The sequence below is a fragment of the Alosa sapidissima genome, chromosome 15, assembly GCF_018492685.1.
Source record: "Alosa sapidissima isolate fAloSap1 chromosome 15, fAloSap1.pri, whole genome shotgun sequence".
NCBI classification, from domain to species: Eukaryota; Metazoa; Chordata; class Actinopteri; order Clupeiformes; family Clupeidae; genus Alosa; species Alosa sapidissima.
The window spans coordinates 24,606,986-24,626,918 of NC_055971.1; the positions used below are offsets into that span (position 1 = coordinate 24,606,986).

Here is a 19,933-nt window from a genome sequence, read left to right on the forward strand (position 1 = left end):
CCACCTCTGAAAATATGTAGTTGAATTGACCTACACACTTGGATTTTAACGCCGGTCATAATGGTGGTACTTGGAGACCCAATTGTATGTGTGGGTGGTACTCATTGTGAAAAGTTTGAAAACCACTACCATTGGAGAGTTCTAGAACACATCAGCAGATTACTGGGTACAAATAAAGTCCTTTGTGTTTTGTGATTTTTTTATTGACAATGTACAAAAGACCAGAAGTGTGCCTTTGGACACTACTGTCAAAAGGAGAATTATCCTGTAGACAAAATGAAACCCAGATAAATAAGCCACAGAAGACCATTCAACCCAGAGAAAGTCACATAACCATTCCAATGACTCTGAAGCTGTTAAGTTAAGGTAAATTAAGCTAAAAAAAAAACGGCATAGTTCCTCTTTGAAGATCTGACCTTCCTGAAAGACCTGACTTAACCTGGGTTTAGACACCCGATTGCATCTAAGGTCATTTCCCATCTCTCCCTCACTCATTTCCTCTCATCTCATCTCACATGGGTCCCCAATCATGCTAGTCTACCCTGAGAAGGTGAAGAAAAGAGTACCCAGTAAAAAGTGCCCCCACATACTGAGGTGTCTGATATTCCTGACTCCACTCTGCGATCCTCTGCAGTTCGTTTTGAAGTCCCAAGATTATCAAGCACCACATTCTCCTAAAGATGATATAGTCGTCACTTGCCATATCCTGTTTTGGGCTTTGCCCTTTCTTGGGGACATTGCTCACAAAGTTTACATTTAAGTGTCCTTACTCCTTACCCCCAGACTCGTGCTGTCTCCCTGCCTAGTGTGCCTCTGTTGCCTGCTGGATCTTAATGCCCTACAATGGACTGAGCCCTTGGCACTAGAGATCAATCATGGTTGGGACCCGATCCCCCTTAGGAATCTCTGTGAGTTGCTGCTGTGTCCTGGCTGGTTTCCTCCTCTCGTAGTTTGGACAGTGAAGTCTGTGTAAATCTTTTAAGAAAAAGAAGTGACTTAATAAGACATGTATCTTTTATACTGAAATTCCTCATACTCTTGTGTGTTGCATGGTTATAATAACTCCTCAGAAAGAGCGGAAGAAAGTTATTCACACATTGTAAAGAATTAATTACATTATATAATAAATAGGCCTACATTCTACCATCATAGACATACCTAACTACTGTAGTTTACTAGTTGATGTATTTTGACAATATATTTGGAAACATTTTGCTAATGCTTTTCTTAGCTTCTGAGCTAAAGCACAAAACTGCAACGTTTTGCAACCTTACAGCCTTACAACTCTCCAAAATAAACCAGCCTTTATAAACCCGAGAAACAAAATGAAACATAGACACTCTATATGGAGTAGGCTTACTTACTTGAGAACTTTTAGTTTGCTCTGTGGAAGCTGCTTTACTTTTTCAAGTTCACGTAAGCCCAAATCTCCAGGCTCGTTATAGCTGATGAAGAGCTCTGTCAGGTGGCTGCAGGGGTTTGAAGCTAGAGCTGAGGCTAGAGCTTGGTAGCCCGTCTCTCCCACATTACAGCTACTCAACCTGCCACATAAGGGACACGAAGCAACCAAAGATCACATCATTTAGAGAAGCAAACCCACTGTTTCACAAACAGTAATTATTCTTCATCAGTGTGAATGGTCACATGCTGAGTTGGCAGTTAAAATAATAACATCAAAATGGCCAAACAATGGCCACGATATCTATTCCATGCTATTTTAACGCATCAAGAAAACACATTAATAAATTATAATGCATTATTTGGCTTGTATTGAGAACCTACCTCAGAGAGCTAAGTTTGCAATTGGAGTTCCTTAAACCATGACAAAGTTTGTTGACACCTCTATTCTCAATGCTGTTTCCACTCAAGTCAAGATATCTTAAACTTGAGTTTTTTGAGCCAAGACCCATAGCTAACAGTTGACAACTGTTATGTGTGATGCTGCAGTTGATTAACCTGTTTGGAGAAACAGACATAATAGATAATGTAGCATCAGTATTTTAACCTCTGTGTTTTTTTTTTTCAAAACGATCAAAGGCTTCTCATAAAAACAATTCACCCTGACGGATTCATAATTCAGTTGTACTAGTCTGACTACGTACTTTAGTTCATTTATGCGACACTGGTGGGTCTGAAGCACTTCAGACAGTCGACTCATTCCACTGTGTCCTGGGTGATTGTTACTCAGATCAATACTTGTCAGATGACTGAGATTCCGTAATATGGCCGACAGAAGAGATTCACAGCCACTCGGTCCAATTCCACATTTCGACAAACTGTAGAAAAGATCAAAGGCCACTCAGATTTTTATGCTATTGTATCACATCATTTCAAGGACCTTGAACCCTGTTAAGATTTGTTATGGAAACCTACTACAGTTTCAGGATGATTTCCTGTCTGCTGTTAGCTTGGGTGAACCCAGACGAACCTGTTAGCAAATTTAAATTTGCTCTGCAGGTCAGTCTGAAAAGGATCCCATCTTTGTAAATCCTTTGATGAATTAAAATATTTAGTTTGTTAACTTTCATCATGCCTTCCTGAGTCTTTCTGGTTGAACTATGTTTTCCTTTCAATAACATTGCTGTTAATTTCATATAACTCATAAGAATACAAGATAGAAGTTGTATCACAGTTTCATACTTGCATACAGTAGGGCTGGGCAATGCACCAAAATTCATATCCCGGTATTTTATATATATATATATATATATATATACAATAGTGGTGATATATATACAATAGTGGTATTTCCTACTAAATGGGTTAAATGTGCAGTTGTAATTCCAACTCACATTTAAGATGTCATAAAAATAAATAACATGCAGACAGGGTTTCCTTTGATACTTGATATATTGTATAAACCAAATAGCCTATCAAAAAGAGGCTTATCTGGAAATATGACCTCTTTGATGGAAGAAACAAATTTATGCATCATTGCCTATAATATTCAAACATATTTTTTTTAATGAATGAAGGGTAAATAGGCCTATGTGTTTTCTTCTAAAATCCAGTAATGCTTTATTAAACATTAGGTTGGTCAAGATGGTTATAAATGCTTTATTAAGCACATTTAGATGGCCTCACCTAAGTTTCTCTAGCTTACAGCTGACTTTCTCAATGCCACTGGAAAGCAATGCTACTCCAGCATCCTGAATGTTATTGTCACTCAGGTCCAGCTCCCTGAGGTGAGAGTTGTGTGAGCTGATGACTGTGGCCAGAGTTTCACAGCTATTCTCTGTCAGGTTGCAGGAAGCAAGTCTGTCAATGAAGACCAGATGATTACAGCACACAGATGTACTGTTACGTATCTACCTTGTAACATAATCTTCCCATTTCAATTGCATTTAATAACTACAAATGTAGTTCATATGAGAGAACATTTACATAAAAAAAGAACTTTATTACAAAAAAATATGGTTATCATGCCATAGTTAGATGAAGTAGTACTCTATGCTCAGAATCCCAAGTTCTTGGGATTGGTTTGATTGCAAAGCAGTAGGCCTACACGTTTTCAGAAAATACTGTACATGCTATATCTGCACTGTAACTGTACTTAGATTAAATGTCTGGTAAGTGAATGAACAGGTGTGTAATGAACAGGTGTGTATGTAGATAACAAAAGTGATCAAGGACATGACTCACTCAGCTCTTCTGCTCTCCCTCAGCACTGGACGCATCCGAAAGAGGCTCTTATCTGACGGACGTGCCGAGTATTTCCCCAAGTCAAACACCTCCAGACTGCTCTTGGACATCAGCAGCACAAACACCAGTGCAGACCACAGCCCTGGAGTAAGAGTGACTTTCGACAGGCGTCTGGACCTCTGGTACTCCTGGATCTCCTCCACCAGAGAGTCGTCATTTAGTTCATTTAGACAATGAAACAGGTTGATGGACGGCTCTGGGGACTGGTTGATCTGAATTCTGGTCTTGATGTAGTCGATAACAGCAGCATTGCTGGATGAAGTGCTCCTGATATGTGGGAAAAAGGACTGCAGAAGAGTTTGGTCAGGCTGGAGAGCACTAAAACAGAGACCCAGAAGGAAGCGCAGAAACAGGTCGAGATCTCCATTAGGCTGCTGCAAGGCTTTGTCCACTGCGATTATTTGAAGGCCTGAAAGAGTTGATGCGGTGAACAGACTAGCCAGGTTGGAGTTTGGAAGTCCCTCAGACTCCTTGGAGTAGAAGTGCAATAACACATACAGAGCTGCGAGAAATTCCTGAATGCTCAGATGCACGAAGCAGAACACCTTCCCCTGGCACAGTCCACACTCCTCTCTGAAGATCTGGGTACACACTCCTGAATACACTGATGCCTCTGTGACATCAATGCCACACTTCCTCAGGTCTTCCTCATAGAAGATCAGATTGCCCATCTCCAGCTGTTGGAAAGCCAGTTTCCCCAGTTTGAAGATTATCTCTTCTTCATCTGTCTCTTTTCTCTCTTTGTACTTCTTTTTGATGTCTGTCTGAATGACCAGAAAATGTGTGTACATCTGTGTCAGATTCTTGGGAATGGCACTAACGTCTTCTTCCTCAAACAATCTCTCTAGAACAGCGGCTGAAATCCAGCAGAAGACAGGAATGTGGCACATGATATGGAGGCTCCTCAGTGACTCAATGTGCGTTATTACTTTCTCAGCAAGAGTTTGATTTCTGATCCGTTTTCTGAAGTATTCTTTCTTCTGTTGGTCACCAAACCCGTGGACTGCTGTGACCCTGTCCACGCAGTCTTGGGGTATTCGGCCAGCTGCTGCTGGTCGTGAAGTGATCCAGATGAGAGCAGAGGGAAGCAGGTGTCCTTGAATGAGGTTTGTTAGCAGAACATCCACGGATGCTGCTGTTGTTGGTTTGCACAGTTTCTGATTTTCCTTAAATGCCAGCGGAAGCCGACATTCGTCCAAGCCATCAAAGATGAGCAGAACCTCATGATGACCATCTTCCAAAACTGGAACACTTTCGAATTCACCAACAAAGTGTTTGAGAAGCTCGGGCAGACTGAATTGCTTAGCTTTCAGTAAGTTTAGCTCGCGGAAGGACAGTGGAAATATATATTTGATATCTTGATTAGCAGTCCCCTCAGCCCAATCCAGTACAAACTTCTGCACACACACAGTTTTTCCTATGCCAGCAATGCCCTTTGTAAGAACTGTTCTGATGGTTTTGCACTGCGCTGGCAGTGGCATAAAGATATCACTGCACTTGATGGGTGTATTTTCTGTATTTCCCCTGGATGCTGCTTCAATCTCTCTGACCTCATGCTCCTCATTGACCTCCCCCATGTCCCCCTCGGTGATGTAGAGCTCGGTGTAGATCTCACTCAGAAGAACAGGGTTGGATGGACCTTTGAGGACATGCTGTAGTTTGGTTCTAAGATGGGACTTAAGTTGCTCTTGGATTATCTCCTCAGAGAGTGTAAAGTCAGATCTGTCAATCAATAGACAATAAAATGTATTTATTTAGTGATTTCACTACTTTTGCTGAAGATACTGTATGAGATAAGACAAGTGCACAATGCTTGGTAAATAATAATATATGAAATTCATATTAAGTTCAAACTATACTGTGTCAAAATATAGATGTTTGAAATTCTTAATTGCCTATTTGATGCTAAGCACACATGCTAATGCTAATGCTAAACTGTACCAATTAGAGTAAGGGAAACCAAGCTACCTTTTAACAAAAGTACCGTTAAAGCAAGCTACAGTCAAAATGTCAGTTTTCAAAAGTAGTCAAAGTTTCTGTAATTTTCAGAGAGGAAAATTTGTAACTTGTGCTGTGCAAGATTTGACAGGAACATATGTAACAGGGGCTTATGATCACTGACTATACTAACAATAGTAACATGCATTACAACTATCAATGATGCAATCTGTTACAACTAGCAAGCATGGCTAGCAAATGAAATAGATTATGGTTTTTGTGAATAGACTCAAGTATGATAACTAAAATGGTCTTCATAAAAAACACGCTGTTTTACGCAAAACAAATTTACAGATAGACATGCACTAGATTAGGAAAATGACAATGATTTATATTACATGGTAGCCTGGCTAGCGCCACCACTTCTCAATGAGACGTGGTCTGGGAACCAAACGTTCATTTTCTCGTATTTGAAAAAAATGCCCAGATCCGTTTATTGGGTGCCACGGATGTCTATCAAATGCGTCTGTGCATAGCTCATCATCGTCTTGCTTTCCCACCTGTTCTGTGATTGGTTCCCTATCTCAGGCGAAAATTTGCTCCATGTTCTCCAGGCTGCCTTAGCAGCGTGAATCAAATCGCACGCAAGGCAGCATGAGAACACCCAGGCTAATTACATGGACAGTTATAGACAGTACTTGATTTGTAAGCAACTATTTCATCTGTATTTTGAAAACAAGACAAACCCACATCCACCAATATTTTGGTTTTGAATGATGCATGGCTATTGCTGTACATTTGACTTTAACCCTTACGGCTCCCACACACAGCTGCGTTCCGTCAACGCATTCCAGTGGGTGTTCCCGACGGTAGCTATGCAAATGACTTGAAGTAAAACCGTAATGTGATTGGTTGGTGCCGTCCGTAGATTGGCTTGATTGGCCAGTGCCGTCTGTCGGTGCAGCAACAGCTGAACTCCTCAACGCGAGCAGCAGGAGAAACGCGACGCGACAGACCCACAATTCAGTTCGGCAACGGATCACGTGAGCCCATTTAAAGTAAATGGGATGCGTCTCCAGCAACGCGATGCACGCAGCTGTGTGTGGGAGCCGTTAAGGGAAAATTCCGGTTTTTAGCACTTTAAGGCCCTTTTCTGGTTTGTTTTGGATGAACTAGAGTGGTGGACACCGAAATTTTGACGATTGGTCCTGTCTCGACTTTTCTGACTCGTTTTGAATCGCCTTTGACTGCTCAGGGTGGCTGCCAACAGGCATACTGTAGGCAACTCAGACATGTCCTAACAACCCTTAACGTTCGTTTTCAAAACTGTGCAACTCACCGAGTGGTTAGTGGAGTTCGTTGACTATTAAAAGCAAATATATCGGCGCAATGTATGATTCGTATTTGAACCTGAAGCATAGACGGTGGCGCAGTAATATCAACGTGCAATGAGTCTTCCAACAGAAATCAATGGAATTTTACAAAATGCCAAATAAAACACAACAGAAACTATATTTCGCTGCGCTACTTGTTTTGGAACATCAACGAACACCACTAACCACTCGGTGAGTTGCACAGTTTTGAAAACGAACGTTAAAGGAACCATATGTACGATTGTGGCAAAAACTGGTACTGCAATCAGTTTCAAATTACTGTAGAGCGGTGTATCCCTTCCCCCTCCCCGCTGACTCGAGGTTGCCAACCCAGATGGCGAAACATTATTGACTTTGTGATTAGTAGATAGGTGGAGGGTGGCGCATCAGGCCAAAACACAACATGACATGACAAAACACAACATCAACATCAGTTGAGGGCTGCAACTTTTTAAATGACAATATCCTGGCCGGACTACTGTTGTCAGTGATATAAGTATTGGAAATGAACATGATTTCTTAATGTCTAGTGACATATCAGGGCCATTTTATGATTAATTGAAATATATTTCTTACATATGGTTCCTTTAAGGGTTGTTTTAGGATGTTTGAGTAGCCTACTACAGTATGCCTGTTGGCATTCACCCATGAGCAGTCTGAGGCAATTCAAAACGAGTCAGAAAAGTCGGGACAGGAATAGTTCATCCAAAACAAACCAGAAAAGGGCCTTAAAGTGCTAAAAACCGGAATTTTCCTTTAATTGCCTATGGACACTGTCACAACGGTCCACAACATAGGGACAGTTTAACAGAGTGACTATCTGTGTTTTGACGAGAATTTGAGAAAAGAATGTGTTTTAAATTAGTGTTTAAAATCCAACACCCTAAATGACCTAAATGTAATCACCTGGAATCATTTTAGTCTTATCATATCCAGGTGCCTACTTAAACCTGTGCTTGGCCAGAGCATCTTCGTCAGCCACACAGTGAGAGAAACCAGGTGAGCTGCTGTTGTCAGACCTGTTTTCAGGTGCCTACACTCACCTGTTATCATGTGCATACATTCACCTATTTTCAGGTGCTTACACTCACCTGTTATCAGTCAGATCCTCTTCCTCAGATTCGTGGTAAGAGGTATCAGGTGAAGTCATGGTCAAGTCATGGTCCGATGTGCATGAGTCTACCTCAGTCTGGAAGCTAAAGAGAATTATGATAATCATAACTGACAGAATAGCTGAATATTTTTTTCATACAAATGTACTACTGCGTAAGATACAAAACACCTATTCTGTGACTGAATTCATTAATATCTTGACATTAGATTAGGCTTTGAAAGCTGTTTGGCGTTTTTATTGAGAAATGTTTTCTCTCTCTTTTCTTTCTTCTCTCTGTCTTTCTCTCTGTCTCTCTGCATGGGCAGGTGTCCGAGACAGATACCTACCTTTGGCTGCCAGGAGAATGTCCCTCTCCTATGTAAGGTGGCTGGACCATGGAGTTGTCACTTTTCATGGACACACAGCTGGGCACTGGGGACACTGGTCTTTGGTGTGGACCACTGTAGAAAGAGGGACAGTTCTAAAACACATTCTCTGTCCCTCTCTTTCTGTGTGTGTGTGTGTGTGTGTGTGTGTGTGTGTTATATACATAAATACGTCATGCCTGCTTTGTGGTAGACACATTGTCCTTCAGTATGACTTGTGTTGCCTTATTTCTAATGACTGTTTAAATCCCACACTGATACTGACCTGTGACGAGCAGAAGAATGTCCTTGTCCTAAACGGGGTCGTTGGTCCATAGAGTTGTCACTCTTCATGGACACACACCTTGCTTCGGCAGAGGGTGATCTCTTGTGCTGGATAGGGCTGTAGATCACACACACATACACACACACACGCACACATATACATACAAACATGCAGACATGCACACACACACATGCACAGAAAGATACACGTGTGCATGCATGCAGAAAGACACAGTTACACACATACACACTCTCTCACTGATTATAATACTACATGAGGATTACTGTAACATCATTCACAACAGCGATCTTTAAGATCATTACTGACATTTAAATGTATTTAGTATTTTTACATACAGTTGAATACATGTAGATAACAAAGGAAAGCCAGTGTATGGACACATGAATAGTCACCTCTCTATGATATCTGCATCAGTGCGTGTCCCAGACTAATAACTACCTTTGACCGGCAGGAGAATGTCCCTCTCCTAATTTGGGTGGCTGGTCCATGGAGTTGTCACTTTTCATGGACACACAGCTGGGCACTGGGGACACTGGTCTTTGGTGTGGACCACTGTAGAAAGAGGGACTGTCGTCAAACACATTTTCTGTCACTTTGTGTGGGTATGTGGGTGTGATTTTTCCATTTTTAAACAAATTCTTTTTTCGAACTGAAAATGAGACCCACACAATTCTTATAGATCCGCTGACATTTTTTTTTTTTAGGGGGGGGTGGGGGTCTGTCGGTCAGAGGTAGGCTACTGTATATTTCTGTATAACACAGACCATTGTTATGTAGGTTATGACAATGACAACGGGTTTTGTGCTTCACATCTTTCACTCCATGCTACGTATATTTTCCTTTTCTTTTGACCTTTGCCAATCACACCCCTGACACAGGTTTGAGTGTGTGTCAGAATTGAATTGAGAATGACTCCTAAATTCCAATTCAATTCTTGAATGGTCAAAAACAGGATGTAGAATTACAATTCAAATTTGAATTAAAGAAAGTAGAATTGAAATTCAAAGAAATTCATATACATAATTTAAGGGTATGTTTAACAATGAAGCTTACAGTATATGTCAGATATGATTGCTTCAAACACAGAACTTAACTTAAAACAGTAACCAATTACATTTCCAAAGTAACATTCCCAAAACTGAATGTATGTGAGATTCAACACATTCTTTCTATTGTGTGACTGTGGACGTGCTTTGAATTTCCATGAATTTAATTCCACTTCCTGTCATTGTGGTAGACAAATTATTCTTAAGTATGGCTTGCTCTGCCTTACTAATAATTGTTTAATCCCACACAGATCCTGACCTTTGACGAGTAGGAGAATGTCCCTCTCCTAATTTGGGTGGTTGGTCCATGGACCAGTCACTTTTCATGGACACACAGCTCGCTTCGGGAGAGGGTGATCTCACCTGCTGGATGGGGCTGTAGATCACACACACACACACACACATACACACAAAGAAAGATACAGTTACACACATACGGACGTGCATGCACACACACACACACACACACACACAGAAAGATACACGGTTACACACATACACACACCCTCTCACTGATTGTAAGACCGTTCACAACAGAGATCTTTATGATCATTACTTTTACATTTAAAGGTATTTAGTCATTTTACATACACTTGAGAAGATGATGAGGGGAGACCAGTGTATGCCTACTACAGACAAGAGTATTTAGTCACCTCTCTATGGTAGCTGCATGGCCTTTAAATGCCAAGGGTTGGACCATGGAGTTGTCACTTTTCATGGACACACAGCTGGGCACTGGGGACACTGGTCTTTGGTGTGGACCACTGTAGAAAGAGGGACTGTCTTCAAACACATTCATTCATTTTCATTGTCTCTCTCTCTTTCTCTCTGTGTGGGCATGCGTCAGAGAATAATTCCTACCTTTGACCGGCAGGAGAATGTCCCTCTCCTAATTTTGGTGGCTGGTCCATGGAGTTGTCACTTTTTATGGACACACAGCTGGGCACTGGGGACACTGGTCTTTGGTGTGGACCACTGTAGAAAGAGGGACTGTCCTCAAACACATTCATTCGTCCTCATTTTTATTCTCTCTCTCTTTCTCTCTGTCTATCTGTGTGGGCATGCGTCAGAGACTAATGCCTACCTTTGACCGGCTGGAGAATGTCCCTCTCCTAATTTGGGTGGCTGGTCCATGGAGTTGTCACTTTTCATGGACACACAGCTGGGCACTGGGAACACTGGTCTTTGGGTAGGACCACTGTAGGAAGAGGCTCTATCATAAAACACATTCACTGCCTCCCTCTCTCTCTCTATGTGTGTGAGTAAGTGAGTGTGTGTGCAGTGCACACAGACATACAGTACATTCATGTAAGTGTGTACTTGGGTGTGTTAAAGTCAGAGCAGGGCATCCCTCTCTATCTTCAAAGACCTCCTGAAGACTAAAGACCTCTTCCAAGAGTACTTCCTCTCCTAGCACTATTAACAGCTGGACAAGCTTTATCTAGCCCTTTATTACCCTTTCCCCTACCCTGACTATCCCTCTCCTCCCTTCCTTGACTTCGCTTGAACTGTTACTCTAAGCTATATATTAGTACTTATTACTGCATTAGCAATATCTTAGTGGCACTTGTACCTTTTGTACCTTTTTGTACTTTGTAGACTAAGCAATTCAGTCCCTCTTTGTGAGACACATTATCCTTCAGTATGACTTGCATTGCCTCATTTGCGTTGATTGTTTAAATCTTACCCTGACCTGTGATGAGCAGGAGAATGTTCTAAACGGGGTGGTTGGTCCATGGCCAAGCCACTCTTGATGGACACACAGTTAAATACAGAAGAGGGTGATCTCTTCTGCTCGGTGGAGCTGTAGAGCACACACGCACACACACACACACACACACACACACACACACACACACACACACACAGCTTACTTCTTTATTTGTGTCAACAATTCAGAATTAATATTACATAAATTGCTCAGACGAGGTTCGGTCATGTGATTCTGTTGACAATAAGAAAGCAGCAGTACAGCAGATGTTAATCATACACACAACACAGTATCTAGCCAGTTGTTTTGTTGTTGCAATCCTGAGACCCCTAGTGACCAGCCTATGTACGTACTAGCAGGTACAAGAGGCTGGTATTTCACCAGCTTTGTTAAAAAGGCTTTCTCTAGACATGGATCAAAACAACAGCCTACTTCCAGAATGAATACATTCTTATTGTTCTCTTGAATCCTGTATAACAATATAAGGTCTGATGGCATTTGTGTCACAAAACACATGCATCTCTACATGGCACAAAGAAAACATTTGGGGCTTAACAGAGCAGTTAATATGTATTGAGACTGTAGGTGAAAAGATGGATGGTACACTTTTTGACATAATGTCCACAATCGCTCACAGTGATGTTTTTGTCTTTGATCATAGATTCTGAAGGAACGACATATGTGGTTTCTGCTTGAAACAACTGTAGGTTGACACCTGTCCAGTTGCAAAGGTCATTGAGATCAGGCCAATCATGAGATCTAACCCCAAAGCTGATGGGTGGCTCTAGTGTTGTTCTCCATTTGGTTTCTATCGAAAACCCAGAAAAATGGGGACTTTACGCTTCTTGAGCTCAAGAAGAAGAGTCACATGGGCCATTTCTCTATGTTATCATCGCTGTTAAGCTTCTTGTTAAATGCACCAGTCTTGTGGTGAGGTAAGTCCTCTTGAAGTCTGGAACACCCAAGCCCCATTCACGTCACGCGTTGTGTGGTTACTTAGGCCAAGCCATTTTCTCACTGTCTATACTTTTTTGTTGTTTAAATCCTGCAAGACTTTTCTTGGAATATTCATTCTCTGAAGCATCTTGCATCTGTTTGCATTAACGACGACAGTTACGATGGGGGTGCAGGATGAGTTGGGGTTGTTTAGTGGAGAGACTGTGTATGTCTGTATGTGTGTCTGAGTGTCTTGTTAGTGTGCCAGTCATCTAACAGCATACATCCTGCCTGAAACTACAGACACAGACCGATAACCCACATCCTGTTCATAAATGTGGTTTTTGACAAAATTAATGTCAAAATTGCTACACATTAGATAGTAGATAAGATAGATTGTTTTATTTATTATTGTTGTTGTTGTGCTGAGATGTAGTACATTTTAATGTCATATGGATTGGGAGTCTAGGTGTTGCATACACATATAAGTAGGTGCAAGACCTTATCTATTGCAGGGTTTCTCAGCTTGGTATACTGTAAGTGTCAATCTTAAGTCAGTGAAGGGAGTTAAAGGTCCACAGCATTGCGTAGTTGTAGGTTTTTAATATCCATTACCCCGGCAGAAGACACAACAGTGTGTGTGTGTGTGTGTGTGTGTGTGTAATAATGTCTTACATTTTACTGTGTGTTCATGTCTTACCTCACTACTGCCGCTGTCTCTGTACTGCTTTGCATCAGGCGACGCACGGTGGCAGTTCCCCCTGCTGTGCATTCAGTGCGGATGGGTGTGATTTCCAGGTGTCCCTCCCCAGGAGACACACATGGTAGCGTTTAAAGGTACAGTTCTCTCTTGCTACTGATCAGCCCAGCCCTGACATCAGCCCCTCATCCTCATCTGGAAATACTGTAGGACCACACACAACCACTTAGCAAACTACAGTTATAAGACATACAGCAGATGTTTATGTTTGGAAGTGTAAAAGCCTACTTATTAAGTAACCATTAAAAAACTTAAGTAAAAACAACCAGCCTAACAAAGATGACAAAGATGAACAAAGATGACATCATGAACAAATATGACATCATCATGCCTGATTTAGCGTGATCCAAATCTAGGGCTTGACAGACGGCATTCATTAACTTGCGTTTATTTGTTCAGTGACATTCAATTTAAACACCACATCGACACCATAAAGTGAAGTTTCAGAAGAAGCTTGTTGTAAACGGTCCAACCCGCCTGAGCTTGCTTTTATCCTGGCACAGAGTCATCTGGCAAGCATCCATTTCACAAACAGTATGCCTGACGTCTGTGGTGAAATTCGACAGTCGTTTAAAGTGGCCATAAATGACAACACCAGATCCATATGTATGGACTCCCCAGCCAGCCGCCTCAGACATAGTCTCTCTCTTATCTCGCTGTGTGGTGTGTTTGTGTTGGTACTCACCGTGTGTGCTGTGGAACTCACCCGGCCGTGGCAAAATGGAATCTCTATCAACAAGGAAACTGTGTTAAACTGAGCTCCTCCTCCTCCTGCCTGTGAGAGGAGTGACAAAGGTTAGGTTTCCATGGGAGACAATGGGGAGGGAAGGAGGGAGAGAGAGAGAGAGGGAGAAAGAGAGAGGGAGAGAGAGAAAGGGAGGGAGGGAGAGCAAGAGGGAAGGAGAGAGACAGAGACTGAAGGAAAGAGGGAGAGAGAGAGCAGAGAGAGAAAAGAGTGGAGGGAGATAAGACGATCAAGGTTAAGGGGGCGGAGGTAGAACAGAGCTGTGCCTGAAGATCAGGAAAGTGAGGAACATGACAGAGTGAGAGTCAGAGAAAAGGGAGGGAGGGGAAACGAAACTATGAATGAGGAAGAACAATAATGACAAGAAAACGAAATGCAATGTACTGGTATTTGCTCCCCTCTTGTGGACAGATGTAAAAATATAAATCTGCCACACAAATACAGTGTTCTCCCCTTCTCTTAGCACGGCCCATTCATTATTCATTATTCTAAGTAAATATGCACGCACACACACAAACACACACCCACCCACCCACACACACAGACACACACACACACACACACACACACACACACACACACACACACACACACACACACACACAGAGTCACCATTCTTAAGTAACCACTCCACAAAAAATAGCAAAATAACTTCAAGTAGGCTAAATGCACTAGGCATCAGAGGTGGGACCAAGTCACTGTTTGGCAAGTCACAAGTAAGTCCCAAGTCTTAGCACTCAAGTCCAAGTCAAGTCCCAAGTAAATACAGAGAAGGGCAAGTCGAGTCCAAGTCCAAGTCTCATCAAAGCCAAGTCGAGTCCAAGTCCAAGTCCCAATCTTTTTCAAGTCCTGAACAAGTCATCAGGTACTCTTCACTTAATAATGGCATTATTAGACTATCGATCATAATTTTAACACTTCCATCTAATCCACAGATTTTTTTTTATAAATACAGATTAAAATATGTTCAATGTTTCTGTCTTGAAATCTTTTACGATATATGCATGCGCATACAATATACACATGTGCATACTTGAGTAATCTGTACAAAACGGATAGCTACATGACAAATATATATATTGTTTTTCCAAATTGCGGAGCACACTGTAAGTATGAGTAATAATTTGACTGATGACATTTCACTGCGCTAGGCCACAGATTTGCCTGCAAACAATTTATTAGGCTGTCTGCCAGTGGCGACTCATAAGGGAAGCCAAGGTCAACACTTTTATATTATTTAAATGATAATAATGACACAGTAATTTTGTTTTAAAGTATTCATTTCTTAAGAAATACTACACATTTGATGCTGTTTATCTCATTTGTAAATGGTGCACTGTCACTTTAAGCCCATTGTGTGCCACTGTCCACACATTCTCATAATGATCTTTTTTTACCAGCTCCATTCATATGGCTAGTCCACAAACTCAAACATTGTTTGTGCCACATGTATAGCACAATATTAACAATGATAAGCATGATATTAAGTTGGCACAAACAGCTTTCATTCCTTTGGAAATAGATGCATGTATGACATGACGCTTGCTTGACATTTTCTGTTTGCAATTAAATGTGAATTATGAGCCTGGTAGCCAGTAGCCACCTAGCTAGCTGAGTGGAATGCGTATGCGTGGCATATCAATGTGCTTCATGTAAACAAATTATTGAATAGGCCTACTTCAAGACTCACCATTTCCATTACACAAAGGCAAAGACAACTCTTCATATTCTTGTCCACTTTCCAAATCACAGTGAGTGCAGCCTATGTCATAGTGACCTGGATCTCATAGTTTATAACAGTAGTGAAAACCGGATAAATCCGCAATTTCCCCTAATCTCGTATTTGTTGCCTTCATGATTTCCTTTTATACGTTTCTTATATTTAAAAGAAAATATCAATCACCATCAACAATGACAAGCCAGCTGGAACCTGCCACTCGTTTTCTCTCCCTCTCGTGCGTGCTTAGATGGGGTTCTCAATTAAATGAAGTAGGCTAGCATAAGTTCAAGTTGGATCATAATAGAGGACTCGAAAAGTATCATGTTTATGTAACATGCTGTTGGTGCATTTTGACATTGTAAACGTTCTCTAACAAGAGTGCAAATCAGTTTGCAGTAAAGCTACTAGTTATTGGCTAAATGTTGGTCGTTTCTCTGTCTCTTGGTGCCCTACACACAGTGCGTAACGCATGTGGGGGTAGCGGCAGCACTGAACTGTGCTCTGGACTGGCCGCTTGTCTCCGCTATTTTTTTTTTTTTTTAGTCGCGGAGGGAAAGCATTTCTGGGGTGACTGGTCCATGATCAGGAAATTTAGTTTTTGACTCGAGACATGTCAAGTCGTCACAAGTCAAAGAGGCAAAGTCCGAGTCAAGTCTCGAGTGAATAGTATTCAAGTCCAAGTCGAGTCGCAAGTCATGCCGAATTTTATCAAGTCAAGTCTGAAGTCATTAAAATCATGACTCGAGTCTGACTCGAGTCCAAGTCATGTGACTCGAGTCCACATGTCTGCTAGGCATACACAAATTCTTCAATCTTGCAGTTGATAGATGTATGTGTTTAAATTGTTTAATTGCAATACCGTACAATACAAAACAAAAAACAGTATTGGAGAAAAAACAAATTGGTTGATTAAAAATAACTTCTTATATGAAAATACTTCATACAGTATATTCCTTAGTATTGCAGATTAGCAATGGCAAAGGTATTGTAGAGAAGGCATTGTGAGTTGGTCAATAAGCAGAAAAACATATACAAATATGTATATATATATAGCTGTCATAGGACTAAATGTGAAATTTTAGATTTGCAAGTAAATTACTGATTCAAGAGATCCCTGAGTTCAGGTATCTCTTAAAATAACGTTTTAATCATTTTGATGGCAGATAAACTCTCAATAGGGCGAACAGCACTTCTAGCACTCGCTGAGCAGGTCTTATCACTTGTAAAACAGCCATAGGAAGTTCCTGTTCTGGTACAGTAGGAGCATGGAGAAAAGCTGATATGCTACAGGAATTTGGAGTTCTCTTTGCTGTCAGTGCATTCCCTCTATATTGTATCGAATGTATTTTTACACTTTGTTGCAAAAGACGCATATTTAGTTCATTTATTATTGTGATCTTAAACTGTAGGGGGACCCCCGAGAGAAAATCTTCTTTAGTGCTGCTTAGAAAGTGCCCTCGAGAAGGCACCCTTTAAAGGCACACACACACTTTAAATTCATTTGTTTTGTACTTATTAATATCCTCACAGTAAATACTATACGAGTTGTGATGTTCCCCTCTCTCCTCAAGGTGCAGTCAGGTCTTTATTCAGTAGTCAGGTCTTTAAAACAACTTTATTCAGTCTTTACAGCAGGTGTGGTCATGCTATGAATACAGGTTTAGTCTAGTCTATAGTGCAGGTGTACTCAGGTCTTGGAGCAGGTGGGGCTCCTCCTGCAGTAGAACTCCATAGAACGCTGCTTTCCCCTCAGCTCCAGCTGAGCGCAGACACTCATAGATCTCTCGCATCTTTGCCTGAGGGGTGATTGCTGCTTTGATCTCTGAATACTTCTCAAAGTGGACCAGTCCCTTGGAGAGCAGCACATCTGCAATGGGCATCACGTTACGCACGCTGCGAATGAGCTTTACTCTGTGCCTGTCCACAAATGCTGCAACCTCTGAGATGTTCCTGTCCACTCCTCTGGTCTGGTAGTGATCATCTCTCTCTATCCCTGAGATGCGCAAACTGCCCCCAGTGCAAAAATCGCTTTTCTTTTTTTCTGAGGTGTCCCTGTGGTTACCACATGTTTGACATTGATCATTGTTCTGTCCCTCTGAAATGGCCTCCTGACTGGTCTGCCTATAATCATTTTTCCGTATCTCAGCTCTCCAAACAGACATGCCGGTTTCCAGGCAGACTAACTCCATCTCAAAGGCCTCCTCTGCCTGCTTGAAATATACATCAAAGAAGTTTGGACTGAAGCTGCAGTACCTCAGCTTGATCTTCTCGGGGGTGATGGTGGATGGGCAGGACGTCCTCATGCTGAACCAGCTGTTCATCCCGAGAGATCTCTCCGGCTTGGGCTTGGAGATCTTCACCCCACTGCTCCTCTCCTGGTCCTCCACGGCTCGAAGCGCTGCTCGCTCTTTGGGAACCAGGTAGGCATGGAGAGTGAGGGGAGAGGTGCAGGTCTTGAAGAGCAGCTGCTCACAGTGGACTCTAATGGGAATGCCAGTCTTCAGAAGCAAGCCCAGAGGGGACAAGGAGGGGTGGGTAAGCTTGACATGGTGTCGGGTCAGCTCACACACCTCCAGACACACTCCACTGTCCTGACCATGCAGGACCCTCACAGCATCATGCAGAGATGCTTCACAATCCCCCAAACACAGGAAATGTGGAAGATGGATCTCCTCCAGCTCTCCTGACATCAGCCTGATGTCCATCAGAGAACCGGCTGGTCTGTAATGCATGTTTGCTATCTCTTCACAGTAGAGTTCCCATTGCAAATCATAGTACTGCAGCGTGACTGGACCAGCACATGACCAGCGCAGACCAGACTCTGAACACTCATAGCTCCCTGTAGGAGAGCTCAGGCTGTAGGTTGAGAGATCTTTCCCTATAGAGAGTTCAGGCTTCACCAGGACCCAGTGGTTGGTGTCTGGAACTTTAGCACAGAGTTCACAAGTCCCCTGTGAGTCATCACTCTGATACAGGGCTCCACAACCTAAAGACTCCACCCTGTGACAGAATGGAGAGGATGTGTACAGATCATTTAACATCATTTATCTAAAGCAAGGCACTTTTTCCCAATTAGCAAAACATTAGATTAAAGAACACAGTTCAATTGACAATGATATTACTATGATATATTGTAACAATAATATTAATAATAATAATAATAATAATAAATATAGCTGCAAGAAGCAATGAACGGGGTCCAAGCAGTGTCTGAACTGTGCATTTTTCTGGCACAATAGCAACAACAGGCCCAAAGACTTTTGAGAATTGAGATGCTAAACTTGGGTAAATCCTGCAATGCTTGGGAATTGAACCTGCATCTCCCATGTTGTAAGCTACATTGCTAACCACTCCACCAGCAAGACAGGACAGCCCATCAGCAGGTCGTAGCAAACCAGACTTACTGGTCTCTCTGTTTTGTCAATTTTTACATACTTCTATAAATAAATCAGTATCTTCTGGATTGAAACGAGGTTGTTAACTATTACATGATAGAAGACACTCTAGCATAATTGACAGGTATTTCAGGAAAATGTATAGTGCTTTTTTATCCTTGAGTAACACCACATTATATCTAATTGTTCAGATTAGATCATTATAGGCCAACATATTGCATTATATCATCAACCCTGCATACATATACAGTAACTACAACCCCTGGTCACTGTGCATCATGTTAGTGGCCCCTCAATTAAAGTGTTAACAAGCATGTGTTTAGAGAACTGCACAAGTTGTTTTCAAATTAGGAATTTGAGTAATGATGACTATATTTTTGGCAGAAAAAGAAATCATCATAATTTTGAATTAATCATAAATCATAACGATATGCCCACCATACTTAATGTTTTAGTTGACATGTTGTTCATACTATTAACAATTCCTGATGATTGAGCTATTCAGGAATGAAGTAATACATAAATCATGAATTAATTCATGTTAATTCATGTACCCTTACCTTAAAGCAGTGGTACCCAAACTACGGCCCGCCACCTCATTTTAGGTGGCCCCCGAAAACATGTCCGTGGTATATAGGATCCGGCCCACACGGGAGTACGACATCGTCAAACTATAACCTCCGTAATTTCCCCCATTCATTCTCTATGGCGGGTCTTAACAGTACACATGTAATACTCTTTTTGTCCACTGGTGGTTGTTTTGGCGCTGTTTCGCGTTTGCCATCGAAAACGGAATGAAATGTACCTGCAAACAATGTAAGAGGCCTCTGCTGACTGCATCA

General features: G+C 41.7%; 1 protein-coding gene across 1 annotated transcript; it reads right to left on the bottom strand.

Moving 5' to 3' along the window:
- Positions 1–185: 185 nt before the first annotated feature.
- LOC121683469 lies at positions 186–18,755 on the bottom strand. Its single transcript, XM_042063101.1, has 17 exons — positions 17,384–18,755; positions 13,172–13,304; positions 11,512–11,628; positions 10,909–11,022; positions 10,686–10,799; positions 10,478–10,588; positions 10,084–10,200; positions 9,217–9,330; positions 8,758–8,874; positions 8,454–8,567; positions 8,105–8,209; positions 3,643–5,424; positions 3,085–3,258; positions 2,103–2,276; positions 1,783–1,956; positions 1,365–1,541; positions 186–975 (listed from the first exon to the last, which is right to left on the bottom strand). Exons 1-17 carry the CDS (start codon positions 18,738–18,740, stop codon positions 897–899), a joined length of 5,073 nt encoding a protein of 1,690 aa, XP_041919035.1. The 5' UTR covers positions 18,741–18,755; the 3' UTR covers positions 186–896.
- Positions 18,756–19,933: the final 1,178 nt, after the last annotated feature.

What these genes read in the sequence shown, in the direction of transcription:
- LOC121683469 (XM_042063101.1), bottom strand. Translation starts at nt 18,740, where the DNA reads ATGATGTTAAATGATCTGTACACATCCTCTCCATTCTGTCACAGGGTG. An exon ending in CCACCTGCTCCAAGACCTGA is followed by an intron (nt 13,305 to 17,383) that starts GTACACCTGCAC and finishes AACTGTACCTTT; the next exon opens with AAACGCTACCATGTGTGTCT. An exon ending in CCTGCTCATCACAGGTCAGG is followed by an intron (nt 11,023 to 11,511) that starts GTAAGATTTAAA and finishes CTCTTCCTACAG; the next exon opens with TGGTCCTACCCAAAGACCAG.